At 37.9% G+C, this 14,212-nt stretch overlaps 1 protein-coding gene across 1 annotated transcript in view; it reads left to right on the top strand.

Annotated features, from left to right (window-relative positions):
• The window catches only part of ntrk1 (neurotrophic tyrosine kinase, receptor, type 1), a 44,947-nt gene that overhangs the window by 27,835 nt on the left and 2,900 nt on the right, over window positions 1-14,212 (top strand). Inside the window, exons 14-15 of the mRNA XM_063485044.1 lie at window positions 7,572-7,812; window positions 10,493-10,651. Coding sequence (XP_063341114.1) covers window positions 7,572-7,812; window positions 10,493-10,651 — 400 coding nt within the window. The remainder of the gene's footprint in view (window positions 1-7,571; window positions 7,813-10,492; window positions 10,652-14,212) is intronic.

Below are 14,212 nucleotides of genomic sequence, written 5' to 3'. Positions count from 1 at the left end.
GCCCTAGTGCAATAATCGTTGAGGTGAATAGTAGTGCTGGGCGATATGGAAAAAATATTTATCACGATATGAATTATTTTATATCACGATAACGATATATATCACGATATACCACCTGACCTGTGGTCATCTGGAAAGTATGCAGTCTTTAAACAGCGAGTGGAGAGGGTGCAGTCTTTGTTTTGAGTTACTGTAAAGCATGTCGCAAATCCGGGTGCATGTAAAGCAGCACCATGTTGCGAAACCACAAGACAGAGTTTCTTTGCAAAAAATATCATTTTTTTACACTTTATTTTCTCTTGCATAAAGTTAAGAGCATGTATAGTGAGAAGACAACACTAATATATTTGCACAGGCTATTTAACCCTTTAAGACCTACAATAGAACCAAGTCCGCCAGAGCTTATCTTTACATTTATTTATTTTGAGTGTCTTCATAGTTTTATTTTTGAGATACACAAATTTTTATATACTACAGGAAAAATGAAAATAAATAAATGCAAATTTGCAAAAACACAGCATGTGCATCAAAATAAACTATTTCCAACAGTGTAATTTGACTTCTAAGCATCCCAGAAACGATACAGAAGAGCATAAAGTCAAACATGACTTTTAAAAATACCAACATAGACTTTGAAGCTTAAAAAACTACATTTTCCGCGAACATGACGTCACTTCCGGTTTCGGACAGGTAATGGCGGACATAAGATAGTTGCGCTGACTTATATTCCAACATAGGAAGTGTTATGAACAGCTGATCGGATCGGCAAAGCGTGTTTCTGGAATATTGTGTTTTTGTTGCTGCAAGTCTGGAATATTATGTTTTTGTTGCTGGAAGTGCTTTTTATGCAATTTTTTGCAAAGCTATATGTGGAAGGAAACCGTGACTTAGGACAAGCTAATGGAATAAGATGTAAGTACAACTCCTACGGTTTCATATGCAAAAAAACCATTATTGCGCTACCTTACGTGGTTACAGTTCTACAGGGATTTAAAAATAGTTAGGCAAAACGGAGTGTGCCTGCTCCGACCGGTTGTAAAGGGTTAATGATATATTTTATGTAATAATTTGTAAAATTCGGGTTCGAAACGATATAAACGATAGAAGACAAATGGCACGATAGACACTTTTCTATCGTCCACACGATATATATCGTCATATCGCCCAGCATTAGTGAATAGTATGAAATATTGATACATTTATTTGTTATTTTACTAATTTCGCTTTATATCAAAGAGAACTCTACTCCCCCAGAGTTTCATAAGCCCTCTCACGTTGTCTCTCCAGATAAGGAAATACTTTATGTGTACACACTGTCTACACTGTGCTGATGAGCACATTATAGAGCCAAAACACCCAGAAACATTAGCAGTCAGAGGTCATCACTGTCCTAACGGTTTCACTGGGACTAGTTTCAGGCCTTCACATATATCGAGACCTTCCCAACATGCGGTAAAAACTGAAGGCTTCGTTGAACAATTCTACAAATTTGGCACAACGTTTTGGAGGTTCCTGCTTTTCTTTTTGGGAGACTTGTCCAAGCTTTGCCAGGCAGCTCAGTGAGTTTTTGAGCAGAGATGCACAAGATGCTGCCGGGACACTGAGATTTTCACTTTCACCAAAACCACTTCTGTGTTATTCTGACTGCTTTGGGTCATTGAAATGTAAATCTTCCCCTCAGCCTGAGAGTTTTCATTCGAGATTACTCTCTGTTTTTCCATCTTTACCTTTATCTTGACTGGGCTCAATAGGTATGAATACTTATATTATCCTAGTCTTGTTGCAGACAGAAACACTGTTAAGCTGCGTTCACTGTTTGACTGTAGGGATAGTGTTATTGAGCTCAGCTTTTGGCTTCCTCCACATGTGCTGATGGGAAATGTGGCCAAGTGGTTCAGTCTTTGTTTGATCAGACCGGAGGACTTGTTTTTTGTGGTCTGGAAGTCTTTTAGGTGCCTTTTAGGAAACTCCCAGCAGACTGTCAATTGTCTCTTAGTGAGGAAGGGCTTCCGTATGGCCATTTCTACCATAAAGCGGGGAGTAGAGGAGTGCTTCACTCTGGCTCATTCCATCTCCAAAAAGAGAAACGTCCTCCAAACTTCCTCCATTTGAGAATTACTTAAAGAGTATCCTGTTTTTTGGGGGGCTGCAGTTTGAAACCTTACAGCATCTGTTCTTTTCCTAATTATGCCCATTAAATTCAGTCAGGCACAGGTGGAGTAAAGTTGTGCGAGTAGGAACACTGATAGAAGCAGGATGCACCACACTCAGTTTTGAGTAGCATAATAAAACGTCTGAATATTTCTCTAAATGCTGTGTTTGAGTCCAAAGTAGTAACAGCGACTTTCACCTGGCGTTGCCTGTTATGGTCATGTGGAGACTCACAAGAAAGAAATGAACTTTATAATTTTCAGGATATAAAAAATGTGGAAAAGTTAAAATGTTCTGAAGAACATTTGTTAATGTACTGAATATCTTAGTTTTAAATATTTGAGTCTGGACCTCAGGTGTGAACATTTTTCATTACCTGCTTTTTAAGACCAAAGAATTAAAAACTGTGTTTCCCATTGTCTCAACCCTCACTTCCCCCCTGCTGGTTATATCCATTAAGCCCCTGCAGGTCAGAACCACCTGGTTTATAAGCGCTCTGCAAACATTTCATATTTTTTAAACTATAAATGTAGTTAAAAGCTATTTAAACCTGTTTATTAATTTAATGTAGAGTCTTTGTGAGCAGTTAGACGTATTTTACATCATGTAACTGTTTTACAGTGTTGTCATTCGTTATCTTTTTGTGCACCAACCTCCACTTACACAAGTACCAACACTTGAATCTGTTTACAACAACATCATAATATGTAATTTGTTAAATGATCATATACTGCTTTTAGATGTGGTTCAGATGTTGAAAATGGGACTCGCTCACACAGATAAATGACTGCAGCTCTTTAAAAGCTGCCATCTGTGAGCTGCACTGCTTTTATCACTCAAACTTGATGTGTGTTTAAAAGTTAAACCCACTCAGCTGACCTCAGTGCAGCATGTGCGGTTCCGCCGGTCACTCAGCGTATCGGTGGAGTTTGTGTGTTTAAGTAGAAATGCCACAAGGAGTCATGAGGACAGCCGTGGTAGTGTTTGCGCTCGACTTCACAGACTATTATATTTGATATTTTTGAGGCGGCTGCGTTTCCTCTCTCTCCACACTTTAAGGTTTCCGAGGTCCTGTTTGAACGGTGTTTAGATTATTTGGAGACCCAGAAATAGCCAGGGTGATTTTAAATCTCTCTGAAATTTGGCGTGTGTTTCTTTTCAAGTCAAGCATTTCACATGAATCACCAGCTCACCTTTAACATCATCTATTAATTATTTTACATAATAATTTCTCTTCCATTCCCTTCCTCTTACGATTCTGTGAACCTAATGTGTCGGTAAATGTATAGACAAGAAATACATTTCATTCTGGTGTTGAAACTCACCAACACTGGAGACCATCTGCTTTAAGAAAAACTAACCAAACTTTAAAACACCCCAACCAAACCAGCTGACAAACAACAAGAACCAGATATTATACTAAAAGCATTTTAGTCTAATAATTTCCATGCCAGGTATATGTATTGTGGTCTTGTTTTCATTTCATTAGATATAAAAGGTGCTTTGTATTCTTTCTCATAATTTTCTTTGTCAGCAAGCTAAAACCTTCACCTGTATGTCATTCACGCAGTTAACAGTTGGCACTGTGAGGAGGAAGCTAGAGACTTGTAAGCTGGTGTGCATCTCCTTAGTCACACATATAAACGTTGTTTGAGAGGTTTGTGAAGCTAAATATGCAGACACATCCAGCAGGGATACCTGGGAGGATAGGTGAGGATGGGGTGAATAAGGGGATGGGCTAATTTTGTAGTCCTGAAATAACATTTTAGCCACATTATTGTTTAGATGCATACCGCAGAAAACGCCTCCACTGCTTTGCTAGACAAAGATTGGTGTTTTATTTATTTATTTATTTACATTTAGGGGCAGTACTCGTCAATAAACATTTCTGTAAATGCACCAGAGTTAGCCATGGGCTAGTTTTCATCTGTAGTCCCCAGCTAGATCTTAAAAGCAACCTAAAAACAAAACAATACATTACATCAATATTATAGAAACAAATAAAAGTTAGAAAGAAGAAAAAAACATAACAGAAAACTCATACAAAAGGAAAGCAAGGTGGAAACAGGAGAATCAAACCAAATCAATGCTGATGAAACTGATGTTTGAAAATTTGTATTCTGCTCTCTGACGTTGATGCGTACAGTGTTTCACAGCCTTTACAGAAAATGCAGACCGACCAAAAGAACTGAAAGCAGTAATACACTCCTGTCTAGTCAGGCTTCTTGTAATTTGGTTTCTGTTTACCTCAGTGGTAGGAAACTGACTAAATTAGCTCAGTACTTTTAGCCTGTTTGCCTCTTCCATTCAAATCCTGCATGTGCAGCTTGGTATTGGATCCAAAAATGTCTGCATAAAAGAGGAATGTAGCAAAGTTTTCAGCTTTATCAGCAAAAGAAAAAAAAATAGTATGACTTATTTGAACAAGGATACCTGCCTAATTAATGCTACGTAACACGGAAAATACAGTACTCGAGTTTAACTCACCAAAACAAGAGCAAAGACTTCATGGATGGTCTGATAATAGAATTAACCACAAAGTGAGCAAACTTATGTGTGATCATTGCATTTAAAATGCCCCGAAAAGCACCAACGTCACAAACATGACTAAGAGGACATGACAAGTGGCTATCAGAGGAACTGCAGTTTCTCTGCCACTCTGGCGGTGCCTTCATTTCTTCACGCACAGAGGTTGCTGCATGGTTGGATTTTTACCAGCTGGTACAATAATGTGGAAAAAAAAAACCCTGTTTTTTATCAAATGTGATGTAAAAACAACTGAGAGCAGCATAATTCATTTGAGTGACTCCTGACAAGAAAATAATTGTTATTGTGTGCGTGACAGGTGGGGGGATTGTGAGTGTTGTAGAAGAAGAAATGTTTTCTGATTAAAATTGCATACTATACATAAAACACTGTGTATATAAACCATTCCCAGGGCTCTTAGGTGAGCCACTGGTGCCTTACAAGTGATAGCAACCCACCAGTAAAACCAGCATTGTAAATTTACAGTATGGATAAAGAGATGCAAATTATTACCCAGGGAGGCAAAGAGTGACTCACAGATGAGGGAAAAACACAGACATACAAGAACTCAAGCCAAACATTCTTACCATCACAAGAAAAGTAACCAAAGACACTGAAGGAGAGACAAAGAGAGAGAAATGTAAGAACTGAATCTCATGGATGACTCACAGTATGTCAAGGCATGGGTCAGTTTTTATTATTTACAAGAAGTCCTCACATCAATAATCTCAAATGAGAGTGAATTTCAACTGTTTTAGCACTTGGGTAGAAATAGACAAGATTCCTTGAACTGTGCACTGAACTGATTTTTTTATCCGGAGAAGGGGTTATGTGGCAAATTAGGTAATGATAACACTTGATTGTTGCATAACATGGTGACAGAAGAGCTTCAAAATCTGTTTTTCAATCATTTAAAAAACCTTTGCAAACCTCTGGGGGGAGCTGAAGGAGAAGGGTCAGTGCTGAATAGCGCTCACTTGGCACCTGGGCAACCATCTGACGCTACGATTAGAGCAGACGCGGCTGATGCTGTCTGCCAGGTGTCCTCCACAGGAGGCAGATTGGAAATGAAAACACACAGAGAGGCGCGCGAACAGACTTTTCCCGAGATATATGTTCACGAAGGGATGGAAATCGCATTTTCAGCAGACAGCATGGGTGAGATGTCCGAGAGACCCCACAATGCAGCTGCTTTCCCACCCTGCCACCTGCCTTTTAAACTAATAGTGATTGTATAGACAACTTCCTTTGTAAGGAGGGGACAAAGTGGAGAGGAGAGATATTAGGATGGATGGAGACACATCAGCTGTGATTTGCTCATTTAGGCAGGAGTTGGACGTGAGAGTGGGTGTTTATGGTCCACGAAAACCATGAAGAGTTAATGCACTCTGCATCTCTGAATTGCATTATTGCAAATCAATTGTAGGCGTATTATAAGCCTTGTGTTTTTGATTAAGCATCACTGTTAAATGGCTTTATTATGGCGTGGTCATGCTCACCATGTCTGGGGAGTTCTAGAGAGCTCGTATATGTCACAAATGTTCAATCTGCAGATTGCGTGCTGAGGTCATCGTCCTTCAGGTCACCCAAGGTTGGTGCCATAGTTACAGCAAAATATTACAAAAGCCTGAATTGCTCATTCAAGTGTTTGATAACCTGCACAGCCAACAGAAACAGAGAAGAATATCGGCAGCATGTCGAGTTTGTTCAGTTTACGGTCCACAGTGGTCAGAAGTTCCCATCTAATGCAGAAAAAGTGCATTTAATAAAGTATTTATTTCAAGATAAAAGGAAAATAGGTCATCAAATAGTTAATGAGCAGAAATGACTTACAGTATTGTACACTATAAACAAAGAGGAGTCTCATTAGGGTGTCTATTTGCAGCATGACACCTGAAGTCGCTCTTTACATGACAGTAAAGCACAGACTTACTGCTGAAACAGATCAAATGCAGAGAATAAATTTGTCTGAAGGTATCAATAATGTACCTTTTCACTTCATGTAAATATTATCCTGCTTACTTCAATATAAAGTCTTTTGTAGACTAGACAACCTTCAAACAAGTTTGGTCATCAGATGCCTGTGCTGCTTGACAACATTAGTCAGTTTCGTTTTTTAAAAATATGACTTTTTTTCTGTTGTTCTCTTAGTCTGGAAAATAACTAAATACATTTTTTATTTGAAAATACCCAAGTTGTGTAAATCCACTTCATACTCTTTTTACTAAATTGTCTCTACTTTTTCCCTCTACTTTGACAGCAGTAATTACTTTTCAGATTCAGATTTGACATTAAAGACTCAGAATACACTTTTAAAACTGTGCGGCACATTGTTAAAGATTATATCAGTGCTCCCAACCTATTTCCGTGTGACCTTCTGCAAAGAGTAGTGCTTTTCAGATGTGCACTCTTTTCCTCTCTAAACTTCTCAGAATCTTTTATATAAGTAAGAGAAAAGTCCACACAGTGAATGCAGAACTTTGTGTTTCCTTGGAACCGATGGCATTAATCATCTCACGACTGCTCAGCCTCATTTTGTGACTGTTTTGAAAAGCACTCAAACCCACCCCCAATATCTTAGAACTTAATTATTTGTGTACCAAGAAGCTGAATCCACCTCTGTCTCATCCAGCTACAATAAACTGGTGCTTATACACTTATGCATCCGTATCAACAGTCTAATAATGCCACATAAATCAGTGTAACACAGACCAAAACATTTGCTTTGGATGCATTAGGTACAATGTGCCTCTAACTCTTTTGAGTAGATTTTGAAACTGTGGTATTTGTACTTTTCACCTTGCTATCTTCCTACAGTTTGATGAAGCTAAAATATTAAAATAAATTCAGACCAACAGATGTGGAATAAAGTGTCCTTTTTGTGTCCCCTGTAGAGCTCACGGCCCTGACGCTCACATCCTGGATGAGTCCAAGATGCCCCCGCTGGGTGAGCTCACTCTGCCTCAGATGCTGCACATCGCTGCTCAGATTGCCTCAGGCATGGTCTACCTCGCATCGCTGCACTTCGTCCACCGTGACCTGGCAACTCGCAACTGTCTGGTTGGAGAGGGTCTGGTGGTCAAAATCGGAGACTTCGGCATGTCCAGAGACATCTACAGCACAGATTACTATCGGGTAAGCGGCTGAAACATAAAAGGAATATTTGACTGTTATTCTTAATGGGACTGTAAATTTAAACAAGACAGAAATATTACTCATTTAATTCACTACTGCCTTGCCAGTTGTTTCTGTTTTATCTGCTCTGACATATTTGTCACTAAAAGCAAGATTTCAGCAATTTCAGTTTACTGCAAGCAACACTGTTTGACGCCGATCTAATAAATTTTGGTACAACAGGAAGTTTGAAGTATGTAAACCGTATGATGAATACAAGCAATCAAACTGCAATTACTCAGTTGTTGGTTTCCAGGCTAATCCCTCTTTGTTGCAGTCTGGGTCGCAACAAATATTCTGGTTCCACAAGATTTTCACTTCTTTAGAATCCCAGACATTTCATTTGATACATTTTACACTCATCTGTGTTTTTGGGAATCTTTTTTCCCTCGTACATACCCCCACATGCCTGCATGTATTAGACTGTAGTTCTGTTAACTGGTTAGCAAGAACTGGAAGTTCCAGTGTGGAAGTTCATTAATGCTACATTCTTTAATGGCCAGCGGATTTGAGAGAAGTTAAACTGTAAAGAAGTCTGTGAGAAAGTGAAACTATTTCTCACGTTGTGGCCTCAGTGAACATTTTCCTGATATCTTTATTTATTATGTTGCCATTTTCAGCCATTAATGAATATAAGGATATAAATTTTGTAGATGATGGTCACCATTAAAGTGAAAAATGACAATAAACGATGGTAGCACTAGCAATCAACTCATCAAGAGTGATTTACAAAAGCTTCGATGATGATGAGCAAATGTTCAGCTTGAACTGTTAGAAACAGGACTTGACTTGAAACAATGGGCGCCATCATTTATATACAGCCAAAAGATATTCTTATATTCTTCCAGCCAAAAGTTTAAAGATGCAAAAACCTTGTTGTCACTCTGAGTATTTGACTATAATCTTGTGAAATATGTGAGTGTGAAAAGCTCTAATTCAGTATATGAAACAATAAAAATAATAGTTAGATATATTTTTAAAAATCCAACTGCAGACTGCTGTTATCCTACTGCTGTGTGAATGTATTTGTGGTGCTTGCTTTTTAGAAAATATTCTGCATAATTCGTGTGATGGATTTTGGAATATATATAGGACCTACTTTACAAAGAAGCAGTAGTTTACACATTCACCTAACAAAGCAGATGAAAGATCTGAAGGTGTGAAACACTGAAGACCTTATAAACAAATCAAGGTGCGCTGTTCCTTTATCACATGTAACACACAGCAGGGGTTCTGATCCGCTCTCGGTACTGGAAATACTTAATCTGGTTTAGACAGGAAACAGTGCAACCACTCACAAGCTGTGAATTCCCAATCTGACATCACGCAGACAAGTGAGGCTGCAGGTTAAAGATTGTTTCCTTTCTGTCTTGTGTTTCTCTGAAAAGTGAGGGCTGCAGTGCATGTGTAAACACAGCTGTACTGTTTTATTTGACTTTTATTATCCTCATTTTCATCTTCATACATTTATCCTTGGGTCTGTTAAAGCAGCTTAACACAATTCAGAGTTCAAAATAATCCTTTTTTTTATCTTATACCAGTTCGTCCACTACCTGAAAGCAACTGTTTAAGCTCCCTTGGCTGCTTCACACAAATCAAATATTTGAACAGGAACAGGTAATTCGGGCTTCTGTGTTCACGGCCAGAGCCGTTTTCATGAGATGACCGCTATTTGGAACACCTGCTCTCTGCCGCATCATAACAAACCGGGAGTAGAAAAAACTGTCTGAAACTCAGAGAGGAGAATGAATAGGTATAATAGGCCCACTCCTTCTCTTATTGAACTCAGTGTTTTGGATTTGTACTTTGAAGTATTATAGATCAAATACTAATATTGAATTTCTCCTCTAGTCTCGTAAGAAGAGATATTTCAATTTTTCTTGTGTGAGGGTGAAAACATGATGTTGTCTAAGGAGAAAAACCATGCCCTAATCAACTCTTATTCTGTTAAAAGTGACTAATGGGTTATTATAATTAAGCTACATAATACATTGTGGTCATATTCTAAAAAAAATACATACAAGTGTAACAATGTTTCCTTTAAACTGAATAAGATAAGAAGCACATGTGCTTCGTCTTCTCCTGAAGCGATTTAAACTGCAGGAGCAAAGTATGTCGTGCGTTTTGGATCTGTAAATCGCAGCATAACCTTTGAGAGACTGTGGAGTGTGTACTTTTAAAAAACTACAGTCAAACTGGCTGAATAATAGCACTGGACATTTTCATGTTGCTTCCCCTTGGTGGGATTTGAGAATTTGAAAATCGCTCAAATCTGTTACAGCATGATTTTTTTTTTCAGAAGTGAGAAACACTGGCACTGTTTTCACGTGCCAGTGAAAGGGTTTTACTCATTAACAGCATGTTGAGATCTCATAAATGCAATAAAAATTACAAACCTAAGAGACTATCTAATATTATTTTTGTGGCGGATAATCTCTTTTCTTTTTTTATTTTGAATTAAACTACTGTAATAATTTTTAAACAGTCTGCCTATTTTTGATTTCAAGCTGGTCTCCCAGCTTGTAATAAGCAGCTCAAGATGAGTGGAAAGGAAAATCTATTTAAGATTTAATCTCATCAACAAAGCTAATTAAGGTTTCCATAATTAAAGTTCACTTAGCATTCGGTTCTTCATCTTCAGGTGGGTGGACGTACAATGCTCCCAATCCGCTGGATGCCCCCTGAGAGCATCATGTACAGGAAGTTCACGACGGAGAGCGACATCTGGAGCTTTGGCGTGGTCCTCTGGGAGATCTTCACCTATGGGAAACAGCCATGGTATCAGCTGTCCAACAGCGAGGTGGGTTGCAGTGGTCGGTGAGCTCGGTAATAATGTGTTAATAGCGTGGTAACAAGGCATTACACAAGCATGTAATAATGTGGTAATAGCGTGGTAACAAGGCAGACACAACAAGGCAGACACAAGCATGTAATAATGTGGTAATAGCAGGGTAACAAGGCAGACACAAGCATGTAATAATGTGGTAATAGCAGGGTAACAAGGCAGACACAAGCATGCAATAATGTGGTAATAGCAGGGTAACAAGGCAGAAACAAGAATGTAATAATGCGGTAAAAGTTATTACCACTCAATTACAAAGTAAGACCAGTTGATATTAAAGTAATATCATGGTAGCAACAGTGGTTACAGTAATATTCCACTAACATTTATGTAATGAGATAATAAGGGACCAAAACTGGGGGTAATAATGTGGATATTAACTGGTTATTAATTTGTAATTGAGTCGTAATAGCTTAGAAATTACCAAATTATTATTAATTATTACATTCTTGTTTCTGCCTTTTTACCCTACTAGTACCACTTTATTACTAAGCTTTAATAGAAAGTGCTATCAAAGTTTTGTGACAATTAGCTTTGCTTTCACACCGCTGTCCAGTGAAGAACTTAAAGTAACGTACCTTCATCCTGCTGTGTCTACCTACATGGGTTGTGTGCTCTCTGTACTTCACATTGACTGTTCTGATGATGGGCATGTGCCTGATAAGATAAGATAAGATAAGATAAGATGACCTTTATTAGTCCCACAGGTGGGAAATTTGTTTCGTTACAGCAAAAGTGCAAAGTTATGTAGCAGAAATTAGAAGACACTGGAATGGGATAAAATAAAATACTATATACAATAGAATAAAATAGAATACAAATGCTATATACAACTGAGTAAGTAAATACAAAAGTACAACTTTGTCAGAAAAAAGAATTGCACTTATAGCAGTCTTATTGCACATGTGTGGGTTTACAAAAGCCTTGAATCAGCACATAGTTTTTAATCTAAATGAATAGAGTTTTAATTGGTCACCTGGACATAAAAATGACCTTCAAATTTAATTGAAAAAGCTTCAGAAAGTGTGGTGACTGTGTCCTAAAATACCGTAACCAAAAAAGCTTAATTTCTGAAAATACTGAACAGATTCCATATTGGTTCGTGTTATGGATACAATAAACCAAATAAATATTTATTAAATTAACAAGAATTAGTAGATGTTTGCAACTTCACTGCAACAACATGAATATTAATTGGTTCATTTGGGGTCAAGTGTGGGACAACCTCCATCTGTGGGGTTATCATAGAGCGCCAGTCCTTCCTCTTTATATGATGTCTATGGCATTCTCTCCCTCAGCCATAAACACCTGTGAGCTGTGTCACTTTGAGTAGTTTTTTGACTTTGATGTCAACACCACACCTTATTTCAGTACAAACTTGATTTGCTGTCATGGTATGATATCCCAGCTAGTGTAAAAACCAAGTTTCAGTTGGATCTGGACTAAAGTCCCTCCAAGACTTTGGTTGTTTGGTCTGGGCCAGGGTCAAGGAGAGGTTTCACATTTGAAGTGTTAGTTTATGTCAGACTGAAAAGTAAGTCTGGACCAAGCAGGTTAGGTTTGAAAGTTTCTTTAGATGACAAGACTGACAGCACTCATTTATTGGGAAATATTATGAAGCTGGAGCAAATAACTAGTTAGTTTAGTCCCACTGGTTGGCTAGAAAGGAGGAAAACCATTCACAGTGTGGCCATGGGTGTAACCAGGCTTTAGAAATTAGAGAGGTCCACATTTTGTTTTTCTTGTAATGTATAATATTTTAGGGTTAACACCTGTGCTAGAAGGTCCTAGAGTTGCAATACAATCAAAACCATACATTTTAAACACTGAGGACTTAATTTTATACAGCTTGTCTCTTTTACACGCCTCTGTAAAAGAGACAATGAGACAATTGTTTTATAGACAATATAAAACAATGAAATTAAAAAAATACAATTTCTCTTTTACTTGAAATTAAAAAAGCACAAAGGAGAAGGCTACTGGCCCTGACCCTCCTGTGTCTATGATTCACTCCTTATACCTACAACAACCAGTTATCATTTCACTGAGTCATGCATAAAAGCCATCTCACATCGTGATTCATAACAATATACAGTATTTACTTACTTTTAATTACTGAGGTCCAGACTTTGGTAACCTTATAGCTACCGGTAGTTACAGTCATGAATGTAGCTGGCCAGTCTCGTCCAGTTCACAGTGGTTTTTTCTGAGTTTTATGTTTTATATGCAGACATGCACATCATATCACTCCTCCATTCCATTTTTCCGTCGGATTTCAATTGAGCAATTTTACCAAATGTTAAAAATGTTTCCAAAAATGATATCTGAAAGTTTTTGTAGGAAAGAAAAAGCACTCACTGCAGTTATTACCCCTCAAGGATTCACTGATTGCTTTTTTTTAAGGATTACGATCTATGCATGACTGCTGGATATAAACTACATATCCTTTTTACGTGGTTTGTGTTGATGTATGTAGCTTCGCCCAGAAGGAGTTGCTAGGTCCAGGTTTCTGCAGAGTGCTTCCTCGCTGCATGTTCAGGCTTTAGTATTTCACTTTTTTAGCCTTGAGTTCAACACTGTGTGCTCACATTTCTTGATTTCAACTATTTATTTTGATGTAACTTAAGATGATGTCAAAACAATTAAAACAAACTGCATGAGTGGTGGTCGGCATGTTGTGGAAAACATGTTTAATTTAAATTCTGACTGTGCTGCTAATAGCATATACTAGCAAGCAACATTAAGTAGGATACAGAAAAATAGTTAACTGAAATCTTTAAAAAATTTCACTTATGCACAACTTGACAGCCTACTTTTCCTTTGTTACACTTTTTTTTTAACAAGCTAACGAGGTAAGCTAGTCAACGAGCTAACAACAAAGTAACAAGCTAGTCAAGCTAATTGTAGTTTGCGTCGTGGTTCGTACTTGCAGATGTAAAAAAGGCAGACAATGTTTATATAAAGTTTAATCAGAGCATAAGAAAGAACTTTTCTCACTGTTGTGTGGAGTTTGTAAGTAATTTGTTGAGTCTTTTGCTTTTTTAATAAATGAAGTCAGCTTGAAGTAACTTCATTCTTGAACATGCGCTAATGCAAACACTTCTGTAAATAGCAGCCTGAAATGTTTTGGTGCCTTCACATAATTTAAACTTGCAAAACAAAACATTTTCACTGCAGTCTCAGATACTTTACCCGGTGCTCTTAAACTAATCAATAAATTCATAGTAATTAAGGGCGGTCCAGTCTAGCCTTTTCAGCTCAAGCACCAAGAAGTGGGACTCCATTGTGACCACAGTGATGCTATTACAGGCTGTAGCCCTCTCTCCTTTCAAGAGAAGGGTAGATCACTTTTCCTTTGCACTCGATTCTAATCTCATTGGCTTTCATTTTTGCCCCTGGCCAATGAGCCGTAACCTCGTTAACCTAATCCGTCTCATCCAATGAAGGACAGGTGAAATTATCATGTTGTCTAAAAAGTCAGTGGTGGAAATAAATCATCCCAAAATACTGACGTGACAC

The sequence above is a fragment of the Pelmatolapia mariae genome, linkage group LG10_11 (genome assembly GCF_036321145.2).
Source record: "Pelmatolapia mariae isolate MD_Pm_ZW linkage group LG10_11, Pm_UMD_F_2, whole genome shotgun sequence".
NCBI classification, from domain to species: Eukaryota; Metazoa; Chordata; class Actinopteri; order Cichliformes; family Cichlidae; genus Pelmatolapia; species Pelmatolapia mariae.
This window is presented reverse-complemented; position numbering and strand designations above follow the sequence as displayed.